General features: G+C 45.3%; 1 protein-coding gene across 1 annotated transcript in view; it reads right to left on the bottom strand.

The window, feature by feature from the left end:
• Window positions 1-20,383, bottom strand: part of LOC140387123 (nuclear pore membrane glycoprotein 210-like) — a 227,860-nt gene that overhangs the window by 44,366 nt on the left and 163,111 nt on the right. Inside the window, exons 19-24 of the mRNA XM_072470134.1 lie at window positions 17,728-17,829; window positions 13,803-13,904; window positions 13,598-13,726; window positions 12,489-12,616; window positions 10,749-10,881; window positions 9,692-9,754 (exon numbers count right to left, since the gene is read on the bottom strand). Of these exons, the coding sequence (XP_072326235.1) occupies window positions 9,692-9,754; window positions 10,749-10,881; window positions 12,489-12,616; window positions 13,598-13,726; window positions 13,803-13,904; window positions 17,728-17,829 (657 nt within the window). The remainder of the gene's footprint in view (window positions 1-9,691; window positions 9,755-10,748; window positions 10,882-12,488; window positions 12,617-13,597; window positions 13,727-13,802; window positions 13,905-17,727; window positions 17,830-20,383) is intronic.

Raw genomic sequence — 20,383 nt, 5'->3', positions numbered from 1 at the left:
CAGAAGACATTGGTAGGAGTAGTGTATAGACCCCCAAACAGCAGCCACACTGTAGGAAAGGATATAAATCAACAAATAATAGAAGCATGCAAAAAGAATAGAGCAATAATTATGGGTGACTTTAATCTTCAGTTTGATTGGGCTACTCAAGTTGGAAGAGGTAGCCAAAACAACAAATTAATAGAGTATATTAGGGGTTGTTTCCTAGAGCAAGACGTCATGGAGCCAACCAGGGAGGAGGCTACCTTGGATACAGTAATCGGTAATTAGGTAGGTTTAATAAATGACCTCAGAGTAAAAGGAAGTAGTGATCATAACACAATAGAAATTAATTTTCAGTTTGAAAGTGAGGATCTTGGGTCGGAAACAGTTACGTTTAACTTAAATAAAGTGAATTACAATGTAATGATAATAGAGTTAGCTAAGTGGATTGGATGGAAAGATGATGAACAAGCAGTGTCAGACATTTAGGGGGGAGGTAATTCATAACACCAAGCAAAAATATATCCCAGTAAGGAGGAACGATTATGAGAGGTATAAACCAACCGTGGCTAACTAAGAAAGTTAAGGAGAGTATTAATTTGGGAAAAAAAACATAGAAGGAGGCAAAAGTCAGTGACAGCCCCAAAGACTGGGATAAATTCAAAATCCAACAAGGGAAGACTAAAAAGATAATAAAGAGAGAGAAATCCTTGGCAAACTAGCGAGGAATATAAAAACTGACAATAAAAGCTTCTTTAAATATATAAAAAGGAAGAGAGAAGTCAAAGTGAACATAGGCCCCTTAGAAAATGAATTTGGGGAAATAATTATGAAGAACAAGGAAATGGCAGAGGAATTAAACAAATATTTTGTATCAGTCTTTATGGTGAAAGATACTTGTATAGTGTGTGGCAAAGTGTCTCCTGAGCTTGGTGATAACTGTTACTCGTCATGCTTGGCAGGGAGTCAAGTTCGAACCACACAGAATACGAGTCAACTAAAACCAAATGTTGTTTACCATTCGATTTGAAAATGTCAGCTGCTGTGAATGGCCATGGGAGGTCTGGACACACCTCATGTAGGTGCAGCAGTTCTTCTGTTTGATACCATTAATACTAAAGAGTACAGGAGAGCAATTAAATACCATCACCATCAGCAGAGAAGTATTAGGCAAAGTGATGGGGCTGAAGGCAGATTAAGTTCTCTGGGCCCTGATGGCTTGCATCCAAGGATCCTAGAAGTAACTCCAGAGATAGTGGATGCATTATTTGCAATTTTCCCCAAATCCTTGGATTCTTGAGAACTACCGGAGGATTGGAACACTACAAATATGACATGACTATTCACAAAAGGGAGAGAGGTAATAAAAAAAACAGGTAACTATAGGCTGATTAGCCTAACAGCTAATTGTTATGGAATCAATTGTTATGAAATGAATAGCAGTTTAAAAAAACATTTTTTTTATTAATGTATTTGAAAGATTTTATAATAATAACAATAACAATGACATGAACATGGTATAACAAACATTTCCACCCCCATCCCAATCTTCACACACCCAAACCATAAAACAACAATCCGGCCCTCCCCCCCACCCAGGAATACTGCATCTGCTAACATTTTAATTTTCCCCGAGAAAGTCGATGAACGGCTGCCACCTCCGGGTGAACCCAACCATTGACCCTCTTAAGGCGAACTTTGTTTTCTCGAGATTGAGAAACCCAGCCATGTTACTAACCCAGGTCTCTACACTCGGGGGCTTCGAGTACCTCCACATTAACAAGTTTCGTCTCCGGGCTATCAGGGAGGCAAAGGCCAAGACGTCGGCCTCTTTCGCTCCCTGAACTCCCGGCTCTTCCGACACTCCAAAGATCGCTACCTCCGGACTCGGCACCACCTGTGCTTTTAGTACCATGGACATTGCCTTAGCAAAACCCTGCCAAAACCCTCTAAGCTTCGGCATGCCCAAAATATGTGGACATAATTTGCTGGGCTTCCCGCGCACCTCGCACACCTGTCCTCTACTCCGAAAAACTTGCTCATCCTAGCCACTGTCACGTGTGCCCGGTGGACTACCTTAAATTGTATCAGGCACATGATGAGGACGTATTAACCCTGCTTAGGGCATCCGCCCACCGACGCGCCTCTATCTCTCCACCTAGCTTGTCCTCCCACTTGCCCTTAAGCTCCTCCACCGGAGTTTCCTCCGCTTCCGAAAGCTCCTGTTAAATATCCGATACTTTCCCCTCTCCCACCCAGGTACTGGAGACTACTCTATCCTGTATCCCCCGTGGCGGCAGCAGCGGAAAGGCCGGAACCTGCTTTCTCAGGAAGTCTCGCACCTACAATACCTAAACCCATTCCCTTCTGGCAATTCAAATTTATCCTCCAAAGATTTCAAGCTGGGGAAGCTCCCGTCTATAAATAGATCCCCCATCCTTCTAATTCCTGCCCTTTGCCATCTCTGGAACCCACCATCCAGCCTACCCGGTACAAACCGATGATGATTATAAATCGGGGTCCAAACCGATGCTTCCTCCACTCTCTTATATCTCCTCCATTGCCCCCAGATTCTCAGAGCTGCCACCACCACCGGACTTGTGGAGTATCGGGCCGGCGAAAACAGAAGAGGTGCAGATATCAGTGCTCCCAAACTTGTGACTTTGCATGACGCTGCCTCCACCTGCTCCCACACCTCCACCCCCCCACCCCCCCTTTCCTAATCATGGCTTTATTAGCCGCCCAGTAGTAATTGCAGAGGTTCGGCAGCGCCAACCCCACCCTCCCCCCGACTGCGCTCCAGCAACACTTTCTTCACTCGCGGGGTTTTACCCGCCCACACAAAGCCCGAAATAACCTTATTCACCCGCTTGAAAAAGGCCTTTGGGATGAAGATGGGGATGCACTGAAAGACAAACAGAAATCTGGGGAGGACCTTCATTTTCACAGTCTGTACCCTTCCCACCAGTGATAGCGGGAGCATGTCCCATCTCTTAAAGTCCCCTTTCATTTGTTCTACCAGTCAGGATAGGTTTAACTTGTGCAGTGCCTCCCATTCCCGGGCCACCTGGATTCCCAGATACCGAAAGCTCCTTCCTACCATTCTAAGCGGCAGCTCTCCCAGTCTCTTCTGTCCTTTTGCCTGGATCACAAACATCTCGCTTATCCCCCATGTTCAATTTATACCCCGAAAAATTGCCAAATTTCCCCAGGATTCGCATTACTTCCCCCATCCCCTCCAACGGGTCTGAAATATACAAGAGCAGGTCATCTGCATAAAGCGAGACCCGGTGCTCCACGCCCCCCTCCCCCTCCCCCCAAGAACCAGCCCTTTCCAGTTCCTAGAGGCTCTTAACGCCCCATGGCCAATGGTTCTATGGCCAGAGCAAACAGTAACGGGGAGAGGGGGCACCCTTGCCTCGTCCCTCGATGTAGTTTAAAGTACCCCGACCCCAGCTAGTTCGTACGCACACTCGTACTGGTGCCTGATAGAGCAACTGCACCCAGTCAATAAAGCCCATACCAAACCCAAACCTTCCCAGCGCCTCCCACAGGTAATTCCACTCCATCCGATCAAAAGCCTTCTCCGCATCCATCGCTACCTCCACCTCCTCTCCGTCTGAGGGCATCATAACAACATTTAGAAGCCTTCGAACATTGGCTTTGAGTTGCCTGCCCTTAACAAATCCTGTCTGGTCTTCCCCTATCACCCCCGGGACACAGTCCTCTATCCTTGTGGCCAGTATCTTAGCCAGCGGTTTGGTGTCCACATTCAGTCGAGAAATTGGCCTGTATGACCCGCACTGCTCCGGATCCTTCTCCCATTTCAGGATCAATGAAATTGCGGCCTGCGACATTGTTGGGGGGAGGACTCCCTTCTCTTTTGCTTCATTAAATAGCCTCACCAGCAGTGGGTTCAATATCTCTGAAAACTTTTTATAGAATTCCACTGGATAGCCGTCAGGCCCCGGGGCCTTGACCAACTGCATGCCCTCCAGCCCCTCAATTATTTCCTCAATCTCAATTGGGGCTCCCAGCACTTCCACCAGATCCTCATCTACCCTCGGAAACCTCAACTGATCCAAAAACTGTCTCATCCCCACCACCCCAGCCGGTGGTTCCAACTCATATAATTTACTATAAAAGTCTTTAAACACCTCATTCACCCCCACTGGGTCCAGGACTGTATTCCCGCCTCTGTTTTTTACTTTCCCTATCTCCCTCGTGAGCTAACATTCTGCCTGCCTTTTCCCCGTACTCATAAATCGCTCCCCTTCCTCAACTGTTCCACTGCTTTCCCTGTGGTCAACAGCCCAAACTCTGCCTATAACTTCCGTGGCCCCCTCAGTAGCCCCGCGTCTGGGGCCTCTGAGTATCTCCTGTCAACCTGGAGTATCTCCTCAACTAACCTATCCCTCTCAGCCCGTTCCGCCTTTTCTCTGTAGGCCAGTATCGAGATTAATTCCCCTCTGACTACTGCCTTCAAAGCTTCCCAAACCGTCACTGCAGAGATCTCCCCCATATCATTTGTTTCCAGGTAGTTCTGGAGGGACTTGTTAACCCGCCCACTGATCGCTTCGTCCACTAGCAACCCCACATTCAGTCTCCACAGCAGGCATGGTCCTCTCTCCACACTAACCAGTAGATCGACCCAATGTGGGGCATGACCCGGCACTATGATTGCCGAGTACTAAGTATCCCCGGTATTAGCGCCCTGCTCAGGACAAAAAAAGTCGATGCGAGAGTATACCTTGTGAACATGTGAGAAAAAAGAAAACTCCTTCGCCCTTGGCCGTGCAAACCTCCATGGGTCTACTCCCCCCATCTGTTCCATAAACCCCTTCAATTCCTTTGCCGCGGCCGGCCTCCTCCCTGTCCTGGATTTTGACTGGTCCAATTCCGGATCAATGACTGTGTTAAAATCTCCACCCGTAATCAGGTTATGTGACTCCAAGTCTGGGATCTTACCTAACACCCGCCTCATAAATTCCGCATAGTCCCAATTCGGAGCATATATGTTCACGAGTACCACCCGCACCCCGTCCAGCTTCCCACTCACCATTATGTACCTACCCCCATGTCTGACACGATTCTTCCTGCCTCGAATGCCACTCGTTTATTGATCAAGATCGCTACCCCCCTAGTCTTTGAGTCCAGCCCCGAGTGGAATACTTGACCAACCCACCCCTTTCTCAGTCTCGTCTGGTCTATAACCTTTAGGTGTGTCTCTTGTAGCATTGCCACGTCCGCCTTCAGTCCCCTCAAATGCGGAAACATGCGAGCCCTCTTGGCCAGCCCATTCATCCCTGTGACGTTCCATGTAATCAGCCTGGTCGGGGGGCTTCTCCTCCCCCCCCCCCTTCCGACTAGCCATCATCCTTTTTAGGCCAGCCTCTAGCTTGCGCCTTCCGCCTCCTCGAGCCCCCCCTCATGCATTCGCCGTTCCCGACCTCCCATTTGTCCCCTAATAACCGTTCCTCCCCTGTCAGCAAAGCACCACCCCTCTCCCTCCCCCCCCTAGCAACAGCACTAGAAACCCAACCCCCCAAGTCAAGCTCCAGCTTAACACCTACTCGCCCCTCACTGTGCTTCCGTGAGTCAGCTGACCCATGCTGACTTGATAGCGCCTGCCCATGGCACCAAGCAGTCTGTCTCCCCATTGTTCTCTCCCCTCTCCCCCCACTTGGACAAACATATTAAAAGCATCAAATTCCCCAGTAAACAAACATCAGAAAAAAGTGAAGAAACAGCCACTTTAGAGAATAAAAACCACCCAAAAATAGAACCAGCCCCAAAGACCACCTCTAACCAACTCCCTGTAAGAGACAAAGTTAACTTTAGCCATCAAAACAGCCCATTTTCACACATAACACTACTTATGCTTATACAGCCCAGCACAACAAATCGCCACCACGGTACTTTCCAAGGCTTCAGTGTCTTTTAGTTCGCCTCCAGCCTTTTTTCTTTAATAAAAGTCCATACTTTGTCTGGTGTTTCGAAGTAGAAGTCCCGTTCCTCATGTGTGACCCACAGACAGGCTGGGTACAACATCCCGAACTTCACCCCCTTCTTAAAGAGGGCCGTTTTTGCCCGATTAAACCCAGCTCGCCGGCCCAGGTCCTGATAAATGCGCAGCTCACAATTCTCCCACTTGCTGCTCCGTTCCTTCTTGGCCCACCGCAGAATATGTTCCTTGTCCAGGAATCAGTGAAAGCGTGCCACCATTGCCCTCGGCGGCTCGTTCGCTCGGGGCTTCTTCGCGAGGGCTCTGTGCGCTCTATCCACTTCCAGGGGCCGAGGGAACGCCTCAGCCCCCATCAACGTCTCCAACATGTCTGTCACATAAGCCCTTGCATCCCTCACTGCTTTCAGGGAGGCTGACAGTTCTAAGATTCTGCCTCCTGGACCAGTTCTCCAGGTCCTCCAGCTTCTCTTGCATTTGTTTCTGGCGGTCGTTCATCATCTCCACCTTGGTTTCCAGCACGGTTATGTTTTCCTCGTGCTCAGACACCTTTTTCTCCACCTCCTGGATTGCTCTCCCATGGGTCTCTTGATTCTGCACAACTTGATCAATCGAAGCCTTAATCGAGTCCAGCGTGTCCTTCTTCAGCTTGGCGAAACAATCTTCGAAAAACCTCACCAGCTGCTCCGTCGACCACTGTGCCGTCTCGCCGCGGCCCTTGCTCTCCGCCATGCTTTCCCGCATTACCGGCTCTGCTCGCTTCTTCCTTATAGGACTTTGTCTTCTCACACGGCCACTTCTGGTCCAATTCTCCATACACCGGAGGGGGATTTCTCCTCACTGTCTCACTCTTCACCGATTTATCCCATAAAATCTGGAAAAAACTGGGGGTAAAAGGTCCAAAGGTCCGTCACAGGCGGGAGCTGTCAAATGTGCGACCTACTCCTCCATGGCCGCCACCGGAAGTGGAAAATCATAATTTAATCAAGCAAAGTCAGCATGGCTTCATGAAAGGGAAATCGTGTCTGACTAATTTATTAGAGACTTTTGAGGAAGTCTCAACCAGAATGGATAGAGGGGAACCAGTAGATGTGTCCTATCTGGACTTTCAGAAGCCGTTTGACAAGGTACCTTACAAAAGGTATAATGATAAGATGGTGTTGGAGGTAGTATATTGGCATGGTTAGAGAATTGGCTAATGGGCAGAAAACAGTGAGTGGGAATAAGGGGTTCATTTTGAGGTTGGCAACCTGTAACCAGTGGGGCTCCACAGGGATCAGTGCTGGGACCGCAACTGTTTACAATACATATTAATGACTTGGAGGAAGGAAGCAAATGTATTGTAGCCAAATTTGCAGATGACACAAAAATAGGTGAAAAGGCAAATTGTGAGAGGGATACAAACAGTTTGCAAAGAGATATTGATAGGTTAAGTAAGTGGGCAAAACGTTGTTGAATGGAGTACAATGTGGGAAAATGCAAAATCGTCATTTTGGAAGGGAGAACAATTTTAAATGTGGAAAAACTGCAGAAAGCTGCAACACAAAGCAACTTGGGGGTACGTGTGCACAAAACACACGGTTGGCACACAGGTGCAGCAGATAATCAAGAAGGCTAATAGAATGTTGGTCCTTAATTCAAGGAGGTTGGAGTATAAGAGTAGGGCCGTCTTGTTGAAACTGTACAAGTTACGGATGGAGTACTGCGAGCAGTTTTGGTCCCCTTATTTAAAGAAATATCGACCGGGATTCTCCGTCCCGCTGCACGCCGTCGGAATTCTCTGCTTCGCCAGCTGATCAATGGGGTTTCCCATTGTGGAGCAGCCCCACGCCGTTGGAAACCCCCTGGGCTGCCGGCAAAACGGAGAATCCCAACGGCGGAGAATTCAGCCCATCTTATTTCATTAGAGGTGGTACAGAGAAGCTTCACTACAATAATCCTCGGTATAGAGCAATTTTCTTATTAGCAAAGGGTAGACAGGTTTGGACTCTACTCATTGTAATTTTTAAGAATATGGGGTGATTTCATCGAAGCACATTGGATTCTTAAGGGGCTTGACAGGGGCTGAGAGTATGTTTCGCCTCATGGTAGAGTCTAGGACCAGAGGGCATAGTCTCAGAATAAGGGGTGCCAATTTAAGACTGAGATGAAGAGAATTTATTCTCCCAGAGGGTTGAGTGTCTTTGGAAAGTCTTGTCACAAAGGGCTGTGGGGACTGAGTCCTTGTGTATATTAAGGCTGAGATAGATAGGTTCTTGATCAGTAAGGGAATCGAGGTTTATGGGCAAAGGGCAGGAAAGTGGATGTGAGGAACATTGGATTAGCCATGATCCTATTAATGGTGGAGTAGGCTCGAACGGCCTACTCCTGTTCTTATTGCTTATGGTCTTACGTGCTGCTTCATAGGAGGGGGAGGCTGTGCCCATAGCTATTCCGGGAGCAGCACCACAGATGGTGGAATTTCATAGGAGACACTACCGGCAAAGGATCTTCCAACGTCGGATGTTGGAGCTTCAGTGCTGGAGAAGACTGCATCTGTCCAAGGCAACAGTGGACCATCTTTGCCAGGTGCTGCAAGAGCTGGCATCTCATGAAATGGGAGGACACCCACTGCCTGTGACCCTTAAAGTTACCACCGCTCTGAATGGCTATGCAAGTGACTCATTTCAGGGCAACACCAGCAGCCTGAATGGCATTTCCCTGTCAGCCACGCATAAATGCATAAGGCAGGTAACAGATGTCCTTTATTCGAGGACCCATATTTTTATAAACTTGGGCTGGGACCAGGCGAGCCAGGACACCTGGACCATGACCTTCACCCACTTAGCAGGTATGCCCCAGGTGCAGGGTGTGATAGACTGCACTCACATGGCCCAATGGTCTCCACAGTGTCATACAGCGCCATTCATGAACCCTAAGGTCCATTCCGTCAATGTCCAACTCATTTGTGGCCACAATGCAGGTGTGACCCTTTCCCGGGAAGCATTCATGACAGTTACATCTTAGGGTTCTCACTGATCCCAGGAGTTTTGAGGGAGAGCAGCTGCTAGAGGGATGGCTCCTTGGAGACAGGGGGTACCCATTCAGAAGTGGTTGATGACACCAGTATGGAGGCCACAAACATGTGCGGAGATTCGCTACAATAAGGCTCATGTGTCAATGCATATGCTGGTCGAATAGGTGATAGAACTGCTTTAGAGGCGTTTCTGGTGCCTGCATTGTCAGCGGGTGCCCTCCAGAACCCCCCGGTCCCGCATAATAGTGGACTGCTGCGCGCTCAATAATTTGGGGCTGTAGAGGGAGACCAGCTGGGCCAGGAGGAGATGGGGGAGTGCCACATCTCCTGGGATGAGGAGGAGGTCAAGGCAATGGGCAACCCGCAGAGTTGGAGGAGATAGGAGCTTGGGTCATGGTCACAATCTGCATGGGCCAAAAAGGTGGGGATGCCCACACAGCCTCTTGGTTTGGGGACGACCAGAACTAAGGAGTGAAGAGCTCTCACACTATGGGGGTATGACATCTCATCATAACTGTGGTGACAGTGACAGGTTCTCATGATGGTGCCCAGGTTCATGGGAAGGGTGCTAAATCATGTCAATTAAAACTGTACACTGACTCCTAATCCTTTTTATGTTCATTTTAAGCTACAATCCAGAAATGTTTGGCCCCATATCATAACAACGCGTCCATAAATCCTGTATTCATGCAATAAAGAAAGCGTGTATGAATTTACTTATGGCTACTAACCTGCATCATGCCACCAATGATCAATGTCACTTTGCGTGGGATTAGTCTAAAAGGTGGGAATACCTGAAGCCAATGTAAATTATAGATTAGCAATCTTATAAATCCTCATTCCATAGAACCATAGCATTCCTACAGTGCAAAAGGAGGCCATTTGGCCCATCGAGTCTGCACCGGCCCTCTGAAAGAGCATCCTACCTCAACCCAGTCCCCGCCCTCTCCCCGTAACTTCACCTAACTTGCACATCTTTGGACTGTGGGAGGAAACTGGAATATCCGGAGGAAATCCACACGGGCACGGGGAGAAAGTTCAAACTCACCCAAGGCCCGAATTGAATCCGGGTCCCTGGCGCTGTGAGGCAGCAGGGCTGATCACTGTGCCACCCTTTCTAATTCATCTTCTAAATTTTACAGACAAAAAAACCTGCACACACGTTCAAATGTATTAACCCATGTCACTGATTTAGAAAGCAACATGGTTCTATGATTGAAACAGAAGCAAAATACTGCAGATGCTGGACATAAAAACAATGATGGAAATACCTATCGATGGACAAGAACAGATTTGACATTTCAGGTTGGGATGACCTCATCAGAATTTTTTGAGTTAAGAGGGAGAGTCCAATGTGTTACTGTTTCTGTCCCTATCCCATGGCACATGGCCAGCATTCCCCCAAGCAGGGAAACTGGGTGCAGAGTTCGACACGGTTCCTACCATTATTTACATGATAGAGGGTAATGAAGAAGTAGCCAGCAGTTTTTGTACCAGAAGAAAAATTTAAGTGGGCGTGGGCCTCCTTGTTCTATTTTCCCACTGTCTCTATATTCCACCCAACTTGGTATACTGGAGAAAAATCTGCACCTTTTTCTTCAGAAGTAATTATCATAAATATTCCTTTGGACATAGGCACTGATACTTTGCTGTTGAAGAAGGAAAACGTCATTCTATTGAAATTCACAGGGTGTTCAAATCTATTACTGTTTGCATTGTGTTGAATTGGATAGAATATGCCAATGCTAGCTAACTCGTATTCATGATAGTAAAAGGAAGCTCACTCACTTCAACCTGACGTGGAGCAGAGCTCAATTTTCGACCATTTTTGTCTCTGGCAGTTGTCACAAGAGTGGTTTGACCCAAAGCCACAGCTCTAATTAAGTAACTTGCAGCATGTTTATCTAAGTCAGTAATTGTTCTGAAAATTGAAAAGTTTTGGAAAATGTCGTGATTTACAAAGTATCTATTTTCCACCCCATGCAGAATGTTCAACATCAAACATTCTTCTTTAGTTTGGACAATTTGAGATTTTGGATCTGTTCACATTAAATAGTGTCAGTAGCACACAAGATTCACAAGCGAAGAAAATCAGTTGATTTGCTGGTTCTATGCAAAACCATATTTATCCCATCCCATTCCAATGTGAATTCCACCTTTAATCGATTGCAAGTTGAGAGACATGAGACGGAATCTCGTTGAGGTGTTGAAGGTCTCTCCTTCTGGCTGGAGAGCTGGTGAGAGACTTGCACTACCTCTTTTCATCAAGGTCCACTGCACCACAAGGCTGTGGTGAGGTCGGCTGGGTGCATATTACCCCAGGATCAAGATCCCAAGTGCAGAAGTCTTAACTTATGGAGAACTGCTGGCCACTGGAAGCGACAAGATGGCTGCAGTTTTACCCACCACTGGGTTAATTCTGGTATCTGTGGGGTGAGGCCCTTAAGTGGTCATTAAATTGGCATTATGGGCCCAACAGGCAGCCGAGAGAAAGATTGACAATGGGCCTTCCCACCTAGAACTTAATTCTGGCAGAGGAGATGGGGTTCTGGTTCCCCAACATCCCACCTAATTACATGCCCTCCCACCTCAAAGCGCACCACCAGCGGGAACAGAAGATTCTGCCTTTGGATACCGTTACACAGCTTCTAAAATTCCAAGTGAAATTTCAACATTTATGAAGTATGCAAATTTCTTCAGGTTGAACTTCACCAAAGAATGATTAGATTGTATCAATAAGCGGTGAGGAAAACAATCCATCAAGCACACATATTGGAATTTAGAGCAGGATGCCTACAATCTCTCAATGTGCACAGCCGATGGTTAAAGCTTCCTTCCCACTGGCATGTCGAATTTAGAGAATTTCCTCAATATTCCCATTATTCTTATCCGTTGACCCTGCTCCTCTTCCTCATCCTTAGCTTTAATATGTTTCCCTGCTCCATATTTCCTTGTTTTATCTCTTTCATTTCCCTTCACTTGTTTTTTCCCCTCATCTTACTCCTGTTTTCTCCTCCTGTAGGTTCCTTTAAGTCTCTCCTCTCTCAGTTTACACTTTACCTTTAGACTTCCTTGTTTGTACCCGAATTGACAGTACCAACCCTTACCAGTGGGTGAATAGGGTGGGAGTCAGTGTATGAGAAAAGTCAGCTTTTGAGGTAGCAGATCAGGAGCCAGCCATTAGGCAGGCCAGGAGATGGTTTTTAGGCCCTCAAGCTTGAGCATCCTAGCAGTAGTACGTGGTGAAAGTTTATATAAAACTATATAGCTCCTGCTGCAAAACAAATCATGAAAGGTTGGGATTTTCTGGCCCTGGCGCTTTGGTTCCTGCCGTGCAGAATGTGGCAAGCCTGCCAAAGGTTTGTTAACTTTGGCGAGACTGAAGGATCCTGCTGGTGGGTGGGGCCAGAAAATCCCACCCATAATCTTCGAAAGACATATGAATTTCAGTTCTGATATTTTTTGTTGGTCTTCATAAAATGCCTTTCTCAAAACAATTACACCATCTGAATCTTGTTCGATACTCACTCTAAGGTGACAATTGGAGAAGCTGCCTGCAAGCTTACATTCATGCAACGAAAGTATCTGTTCAACAAGGGTTTCTTGAAGAAATCCAGGATTCTGACATTAACTGGAACAGACTTTCCAATTTCAACCTGTAGTTTTGGATGATGAAACAACTCATTTAGTTACAAACTCTCGCTCATTTTCCAATCAGGCCCCATTTAGACTTCTTTACACCATTTAATGAAAGCAAGTTACTGCAGATGCTGGAATCTTAAAACCAAAAAGAAAATGCTGGAAAATCTCAGCAGGTCTGGCAGCATCTGTAGGGAGAGAAAAGAGCTAACGTTTCGAGTCCAGATGACCCTTTGTCAAAGCCATTACACCATTAAATGGTGTAAAGAAGTCTAAATGGGGCCTGGTTGGAAAATGGGCGAGAGTTTGTAACTAAATGAGTTGTTTCATCATCCAAACCTCCAAGTTGAAATTGGAAAGTCTGTTCCAGTTAATGTCAGAATCCTGGATTTAGACAAGCTTTGACAAAGGGTCATCTGGCCTCGAAACGTTAGCTCTTTTCTCTCCCTACAGATGCTGCCAGACCTGCTGAGATTTTCCAGCATTTTCTTTTTGGTTTCTTTACACCATTTGTTGGCTGAGATTTTCTCCTTGAAATACCCCACCCATCAAAGTGCTACTGATTTAAGTGCAGGCTTCAGAACTGTTCAATTAAGTTTAGATTACAAAAATATGATGATCCCAAGGAAGTTAAGCACAAGGAACCTTAATTTCTCTCATGTTTGGATATGAGATTATAACTTTTATTCCATCAGAAAATAATTTAAACTGCTCAGAAGTACAGCAAGAAGACTTCCAACACCAGGTTAAAGTCCAACAGGTTTGTTTGGAATCACTAGCTTTCGGAGTGTAGCTCCTTTATCACTCTCACCTGATGAAGAAGCTACGCTCTGAAAGCTAGTGATTCCAAACAAACCTGCTGGACTTTAACCTGGTGTTGTAAGACTTCTTACTGTGCCCAACCCAGTCCAACGCCGGCATCTGCACATCATGCTCAGAAGTAGTAATAGCTTAGCACCACTCTTTTCATTGTCTTTGCATATCCACAATGAACTTACCTTGTGAATAAAGTCCAGCTCAAAATCGAATATATCTGAAACATAGATCTCTGCTCTGGCTGGACCTTTGCATGTCAGGCATAGGTCATATGCTTTCATTGTCACAATTCCAGGTTGAAGTGGCCTTATCTGCGGCAACAAGGGTAGGAGTGTCAATACAAGCAAATAAAAATGTAGAAAGACTTTTTGAGAACTTGATACTAACTTGTACATAGTTTTTGGTCTCCAGATATGTGCTAGTCAAAATCTCAGTGTCTGTAGTATTTACGAAAAAATATCCAGAGCCCTCAGTTAAATAAACTATTTCCTAAAGAAAAATAAAATACAAGTTACTGGCATTGTTTTGTTTACAAATACACACATTTAGTCCATAGCTCCTCACAAAAGAAGGCACAAACGTCATTTATGTAGTGCTTTACCATAGCCTCAGATTGTTCCAAACTGTTTCTTTCAAGCATAAATAATGTTGTTATACAGGTAAATGCAGGGAAGCTAAATAGTGCAAAGCTAGGACCTGTAAATAGCAAATAGTTTAAACATCCAGCTAGCCCTGCTTGTAGCGGTATCAGTTGAGGGAAGAATGCAATCTGAGTTCTTTCTGCGATCTTTTGCAACCACCAGAACAAGCATATGTGGTACCAAATTAATGTCTCATCTGAAAAAAGCAGGAATAGATCATTCTGTCTCTCAATGGCTTCACTGTTCTTTTGGGATGTGGGCATTATTGGCAAAGCAAGGGCAGCACAGTGGCGCAGAGGGTTAGCCCTGCTGCCTCATGGCGCCGAGGTCCCAGGTTCGATCCTGGCTCTGGGTCACTGTCTGTGTGGAGTTTGCACATTCGCCCCATGTTTGCGTGGGTTTCGCCCCCACAACCCAAAGATGTGCAGGGTAGGTGGATTGGTCACTCTAAATTGCCCCTTAATTGGAAAACAAAAATGAATTAGTTACTCTAAATTAATTTTTTAAAATATATATTATTGGCAAAGCGAGCATTTATTTCTCTATTTAAAAGAAAAGTATTTTTATTGGCATTTTCAATTTTATTTCTCATTTCTAACTGCCCTTGAGGAAGTTATAGTGAAACACCTACTTGAATATGACTAAAAGACTTGCTAGAACATTGAAGGGGTAACTTAAGAGACAACCACAAAACTATGGGTCAAGAGTCACATATGAACCAGACCAGGAAGGAATGGAAGATTTCCATCACTCAAGGGCATTCGTGAACCTGAGTTTTCTTTTAAGTAATCCAGTAACTTCATGGTCACCATTACTGATATTAGTCTTTTATTCCAAATGCATTTAATTGAATGAATTAAAATCATCCAGCTAACATTATAGGAATTAAATTCATGTTTTGGGATCATTAGTCAAGGATTCTGGACTACTAATCCAGTAACATAACCGATATACCACCACATACTTTTAGATCTTTGGCTTGCAAAAAAAATACTGATCCCAGGTTTTAAAATTATTAAAAATAAAAACTTTCATTTATACAGGGCTTTTCACAATAATCAGAAGTGTCTCAAAATGTTTCACAGTCAAAGAAGCACTTTTGAAGTGTAGTCACTGTTGTAATATGCGGCCAATATCCCAATTAGGGCTCCTTAGAGGGACCATCTTGGCACTGCCAGGGGGCAGTGCCCCGGCATGTTCCTCTCCCACCCGGGAGTTGTACTGACTGACCTTTGCACCTCAAGCAGGTTCTCCTCGACAGCTTCAGGTTTTGTAGAAGCTGATGTAAACCATCCCAATGTGATGTTACGCCAGTGAGGGAATTCCCTACCTGGAGGGAACATATGGCGGGAAAACTACTGAAATACATTTACATTTATTTAACAGTATTTAAATGAGGACCCTGCCCATCACCAGCGAGGGGCGGGAAAAATGCGAGAACTAGATCTCACCAGTAAGATTCCATTCCCGCAGGATTTTCCACTGGTGCCATCATTTTCGCCGCAATGAACACGTCAATAACTACGGCCTTGTATATCTTTGTAAATGTCCTCAACTCTTTATATTCTAACATTCTAGTCCATCAGTTCTTGAAATTTTCTCGTGTACCTAGATACTACATTTAGTGTGTATAGGGCCCTAAATCTCAGAGACTCCACTCTTCCCAACTTTTCACTATTTAAATAATATATAATAATCTCTCCTTTTTTGGTCCAAAAATGGATTATCCCATTCATGCCGGTCTTGAAATACATTTGCCACAGTTTGCCCAATTAATTGATCACTACCTATGTAATTTTATACTTATGATACTGATGCGACCATCAATTCACTTGAAGACACGTAGAGAAGTAAACCGTGGTTTTAATCAGCTTAGAACTGAGCCTGCCTGTGACCGGTACAACACCGAAGGCGGCCCTGCAGGTCGGCAGCTCTTATACTTCCTGTAAAGGGGGTGGAGCCATGGGCGGAGCCCATACATGCCCCAACATATCCCCTGTGGGTGAAGCCACACAATGGCCCATATGTAGAGCCCACAGGGTTAATAACATAACACAGTGCACTGGTGAATTATCAGTAATTATACATTCACCACAGATACACCACCAAATTGTGGGTCATCAGCAAATTTGGATACCTCCATATAGCAGCTTGCTAAAGAAATTTGTAACTAAATGTGTTCAAGTCCTGATGAAGCAACAATCGTAGCTTTCTGACTGAGAGGTAACACTACTATAAATCAAGTCAGGTTGACATTCAGTAGCTTTATCATGAAATATAGCACTGAATTATCGTCTGCGCACGGAGGTGCATTTTGTTGTGCTAAAGACCACACTTTGAATTTTTTGAGGGAAGAAATCCGATTCTTCTTTGTATTTCCAACTCTACACCATTTTCCTCTGGCCGTTTTGCGAGTTAAGAAGGCCTAGTTTGAAAAACGCACAACTGTCTTCGCTGAGGCCAGGTTTCAAATGTGGGCCAAGAATCGGATTTGAACCTGCACAATTTAATTTATGGTGATAAAATTAGTCCAATCGGTCTTTTCCTGCATGAGTTTCAGAAATCATTATCAGAATTTTGTGCATTACATTTCAAAACTTTATTTGATTAGAATTAAAGCCGCTTGTTTATGATGACTGATTTTTCAGTTTCTACAAATGGCAGTCGAAGATTTATACAAGCATTGTGTGGATTGTATTCCTTCAACATTACCTATAGGGCTGGATTCTTCCAAACAATTTCGGAGTTCATTTGTGGCGGGTTTTTCAGGAAGTTTCCCGCTGGCTCTGCTGCCAAGTTCCCCACCCTTATGCAATGACACTTAGTCACTTTTTGGGCCCTCGGGAGTTTCTCACTGGTTTAGGCCACATTTCAAATTTTGTTTCGCACTGGGGAGCTGAACTCAGAGATCGGGCCGCCTTTTTGAAAGGGTGTCCTGATCTCTAAGTAAGCTTGTGGACACGACCCATGCCCCAAGTGAGGGCACCCCGCTATGGGGTCCCTGGGAATCCTCCCTTTTCAGGCACGCCCAAGCCCCCTTATAGGACCTCCTCTCTTCCAGAACCCCCACCCATCACCCTCCAAACTTCCCGGAGGCCCCTAATTACTTGCCCTGCACACTCCCACCCTTCAAACCCCTCCCCCCCACTTTCATTTTATGGGCATGGCCCTCCTTGCCCTTGGCAATGCCACCCTTGCACTGCCACCCTGGCACACAGGCAGTGCTCCTGCTGGCTTGGCATTGCCATCCCGGCACCTTGGCAGTGCCAGGGGGAGGGTCAAGGAGCCACCCTGCACTTACACTGACCATCCTGTGGTCTCCGGTGGCCCGGGAGACCCCCCCCCCCCCGTGCCGGGGAGGCTGAAGAATTGATGGAGACCAGTGAATCCCGCGCAGGTAGTTCGTAAGTGGGTAAACAACCTACTTCCGTGAGCATCATTCAGCCATTTGGGGTGGGGTTCTGACTCCGACATCTCGCGGGACTCTGGAGACTCTTGCGAGGCTCGCTGGAGGGCTTTCCCCGCATTCTCCGGCCACATTGCACTCAAGCGATAGCCCAATGTGGCCGGAGATTCGCACCCATAGTCTATTTAATCTATTGCGTTTCGGAAAGATCCTTATTATTCTATAATTTTATTGGATATTTTTGGACAATTAAAGCACATCTTACCAAAATATCAGGATGGTTGTACACAGTAAGGTTTCTGGGTACTAAGGATACATCATCCACCAACAACAAATCAATAGTGGCTGTGATTGGCAAAAAAACACCCTGCAGTACAAAACAAAAATATACTTATTTTGACATACATATATGGGTGAAAAGGATTCAGTATTATTTAAAACATTTACTTTAGAAATACAAAGAATGCATGTTACACCACTGAGGAATTTTAAACTAAGAACTATTTCAGATCTTTCTATCTCAGGTATGTCTATCGGTTCATCCATCCCAGTTGTTTTTCTAAGCATAACACATTATTATAAACCAAAGACGCAAACATTTGTTTCATTTTTGTTCTTTCTGCAGTAAATCAAATGTTCATTTGATAATTTATCGTAAAAATAAATTCTTTAATGTCTGTCAGTGGCTGCCCTTTATATCATGGAAGCTTTTGATCAACTTCAAGGAGCCCCATTAGAATTGAAGTCAATGGGAATGGTCTACTGGTTGGAGCCCTACCTAGCACAACGGAAGTGGTTGTGATTGTTGGAATCCAATCATCTCAGCAACAGGACATCACAGTAGAAATCTGTCAGGGCAGAGTCCTAGGTTCAACGGTCTATCACCTTATTTTCACACAGAAGTGGGCTTCTTTCTGATGATTGAACTCTTTTAAGTACCATTTGCAACTCCCCAGATAATAATGCTGTCTCTGCCTGGTGCGGCAAGACCTTGACCAATAGGTGTTTGTGTCACACAGTGCCAGGAAATGTTTATCCCCAAAGAGAGGTTAACCATCTCCCCATTACATTCAATGGCATTAACTCGCTGAACTCTTTACCATAAATATTCTGGCAGTCACCACTGGCCAGAAATGTAACTGGCCCAACCATATAAATACTCGAGAATGGGAATTCTGCAACAAGTAGCACACCTGCTGAATCTGAAAGCCTGTCTACCATATATAAGACACTGAGTGTGGTGGAATACTCTCTGCCTACCTGGATAATTGCAGCTCAAACAAAGCTCAAGAAGCTCAGCAACATCCAGCAGAAAGCAGCCTGTTTGATTGGCACTCCCCATCCACCACCTTAAATATTCACTCACTCCACTACAGGTTGCAGTGTGTACCATCTACCAGATGTTTTTCAAACCCCTGACCTCTACCACACAGAAGTTTCTGGGACAAGAACAACAGGTGCATTGCAACACCTCCATCTGCACATTCTCCTCCAAATCTCATGCCCGAGTGGGAAATATACTGCTGTCCTTTCACTGCTTTCAGGTCAAAATCCTGGAACATAACAGCATTGAGGTGTAGTTACATGGCAAGGACATCTGCAGTTAAGGTAGCTGAGCATCACCATCTCAAGGGCAATCATGGATGAGCAAAATACTGACCTCATCATCACCTTGCCAACATCCCATGAATGAATTTTTAAAAAAATTCTATCGAATAATAACTTCTTTGCTATCTGATCAAAATATCCATGTGCCACTCACAAACAAAAGGGCAGAAGTTAGCCATTGATGGTTAAAAAGACTGCAACTTGTCTCTTCCTATCTTATCTCCTTCTCACAGGCCCTAATTTTAAGCTGCTCTTGTGAACCGGTCAAAGTGACCTCTGCCGAGATAAAGAGGGGTCAGTAACGGCCCAGAAAGGATTTTTTTTTGTTGGTTTCTTTGTAAGCTAAGAAGGAGAAATGTTTCCACTACTTTGGGCAAGTCCTGTCCTGGGGTTCCCTTGCTTCATGTCTGAAACTGCTACACTTACACAACCGTCAAGGATTGTTCCTTTAAGTTCTTGGCTGAAACTGTCTGACATAGGAATCCAATTCCTGCCAGTTATGGTTCCTACTGAGTTTGGGTGGGAAGCTAACCTAAGAGGCAGACGTTGTAATCTCCCGGGCCTCATCCAGCGAAGAACCTGATAATTTAGCATCGCCTTTAGTCCCTGCCTGCTTGAATCCTGCTAGGGAGTTTAAAATCAGGGCTCAAGTAGCCCTTTCTTTCAGGTTGTATTTTTTCTAACCGATTATTTCTCCACTTATCTTTCTGAAGTAGAGTAATGTGGTCACACATTACCCTACTGTACTTTGCTCAAGTAGTCATTACCACGTGTGAACTTTGACAATAAGCAAACTGCAAGGATAATCATACACAAACCTGATTCCCTCCTGATCTGCTGTACACATCCAGCAGAGGTTGCTGGATAGGGAAGTGCAGAAGTCATCTTAAAATGAATTAGGAACAGGAGTAGACCACCCAGCCCCTCAAGCCTTCTCCGCCATTCAAATACATCATGGTTGATGTCAACCCCATATCCTGCTCACACCAGATAACCTGTCACGCCCTTGTTAATCAAGAATCTAACTGGCACTGCCTTAAAAATATTCAGAAACACTATTTTCACTGCCTTTTTAGAAGAGGGTTCCAAAGACTCTCAAACCTCAGGTAAAAAAAATTCTGCTTATTTGTCTTAAATGAGCGACCACTGATTTTTAAACAGTGAACGCTAGTTCTAGATTCTCCCACAAGAGAAAACATCCTCTCCACATCCATTCTGTCAAGAACCCTCAGGATCTTAAAAGGTTTTGATCAAGTCGTCTCTTACTCTTTTAAATTCCACTGGATACAAGCCTAACCTGTTCAATCTTTCTT

This window comes from Scyliorhinus torazame, chromosome 12, assembly GCF_047496885.1.
Source record: "Scyliorhinus torazame isolate Kashiwa2021f chromosome 12, sScyTor2.1, whole genome shotgun sequence".
NCBI classification, from domain to species: domain Eukaryota; kingdom Metazoa; phylum Chordata; class Chondrichthyes; order Carcharhiniformes; family Scyliorhinidae; genus Scyliorhinus; species Scyliorhinus torazame.
Note: the sequence above shows the minus strand (reverse complement) of the source record. Positions and strands in the feature narration are given on the sequence as shown.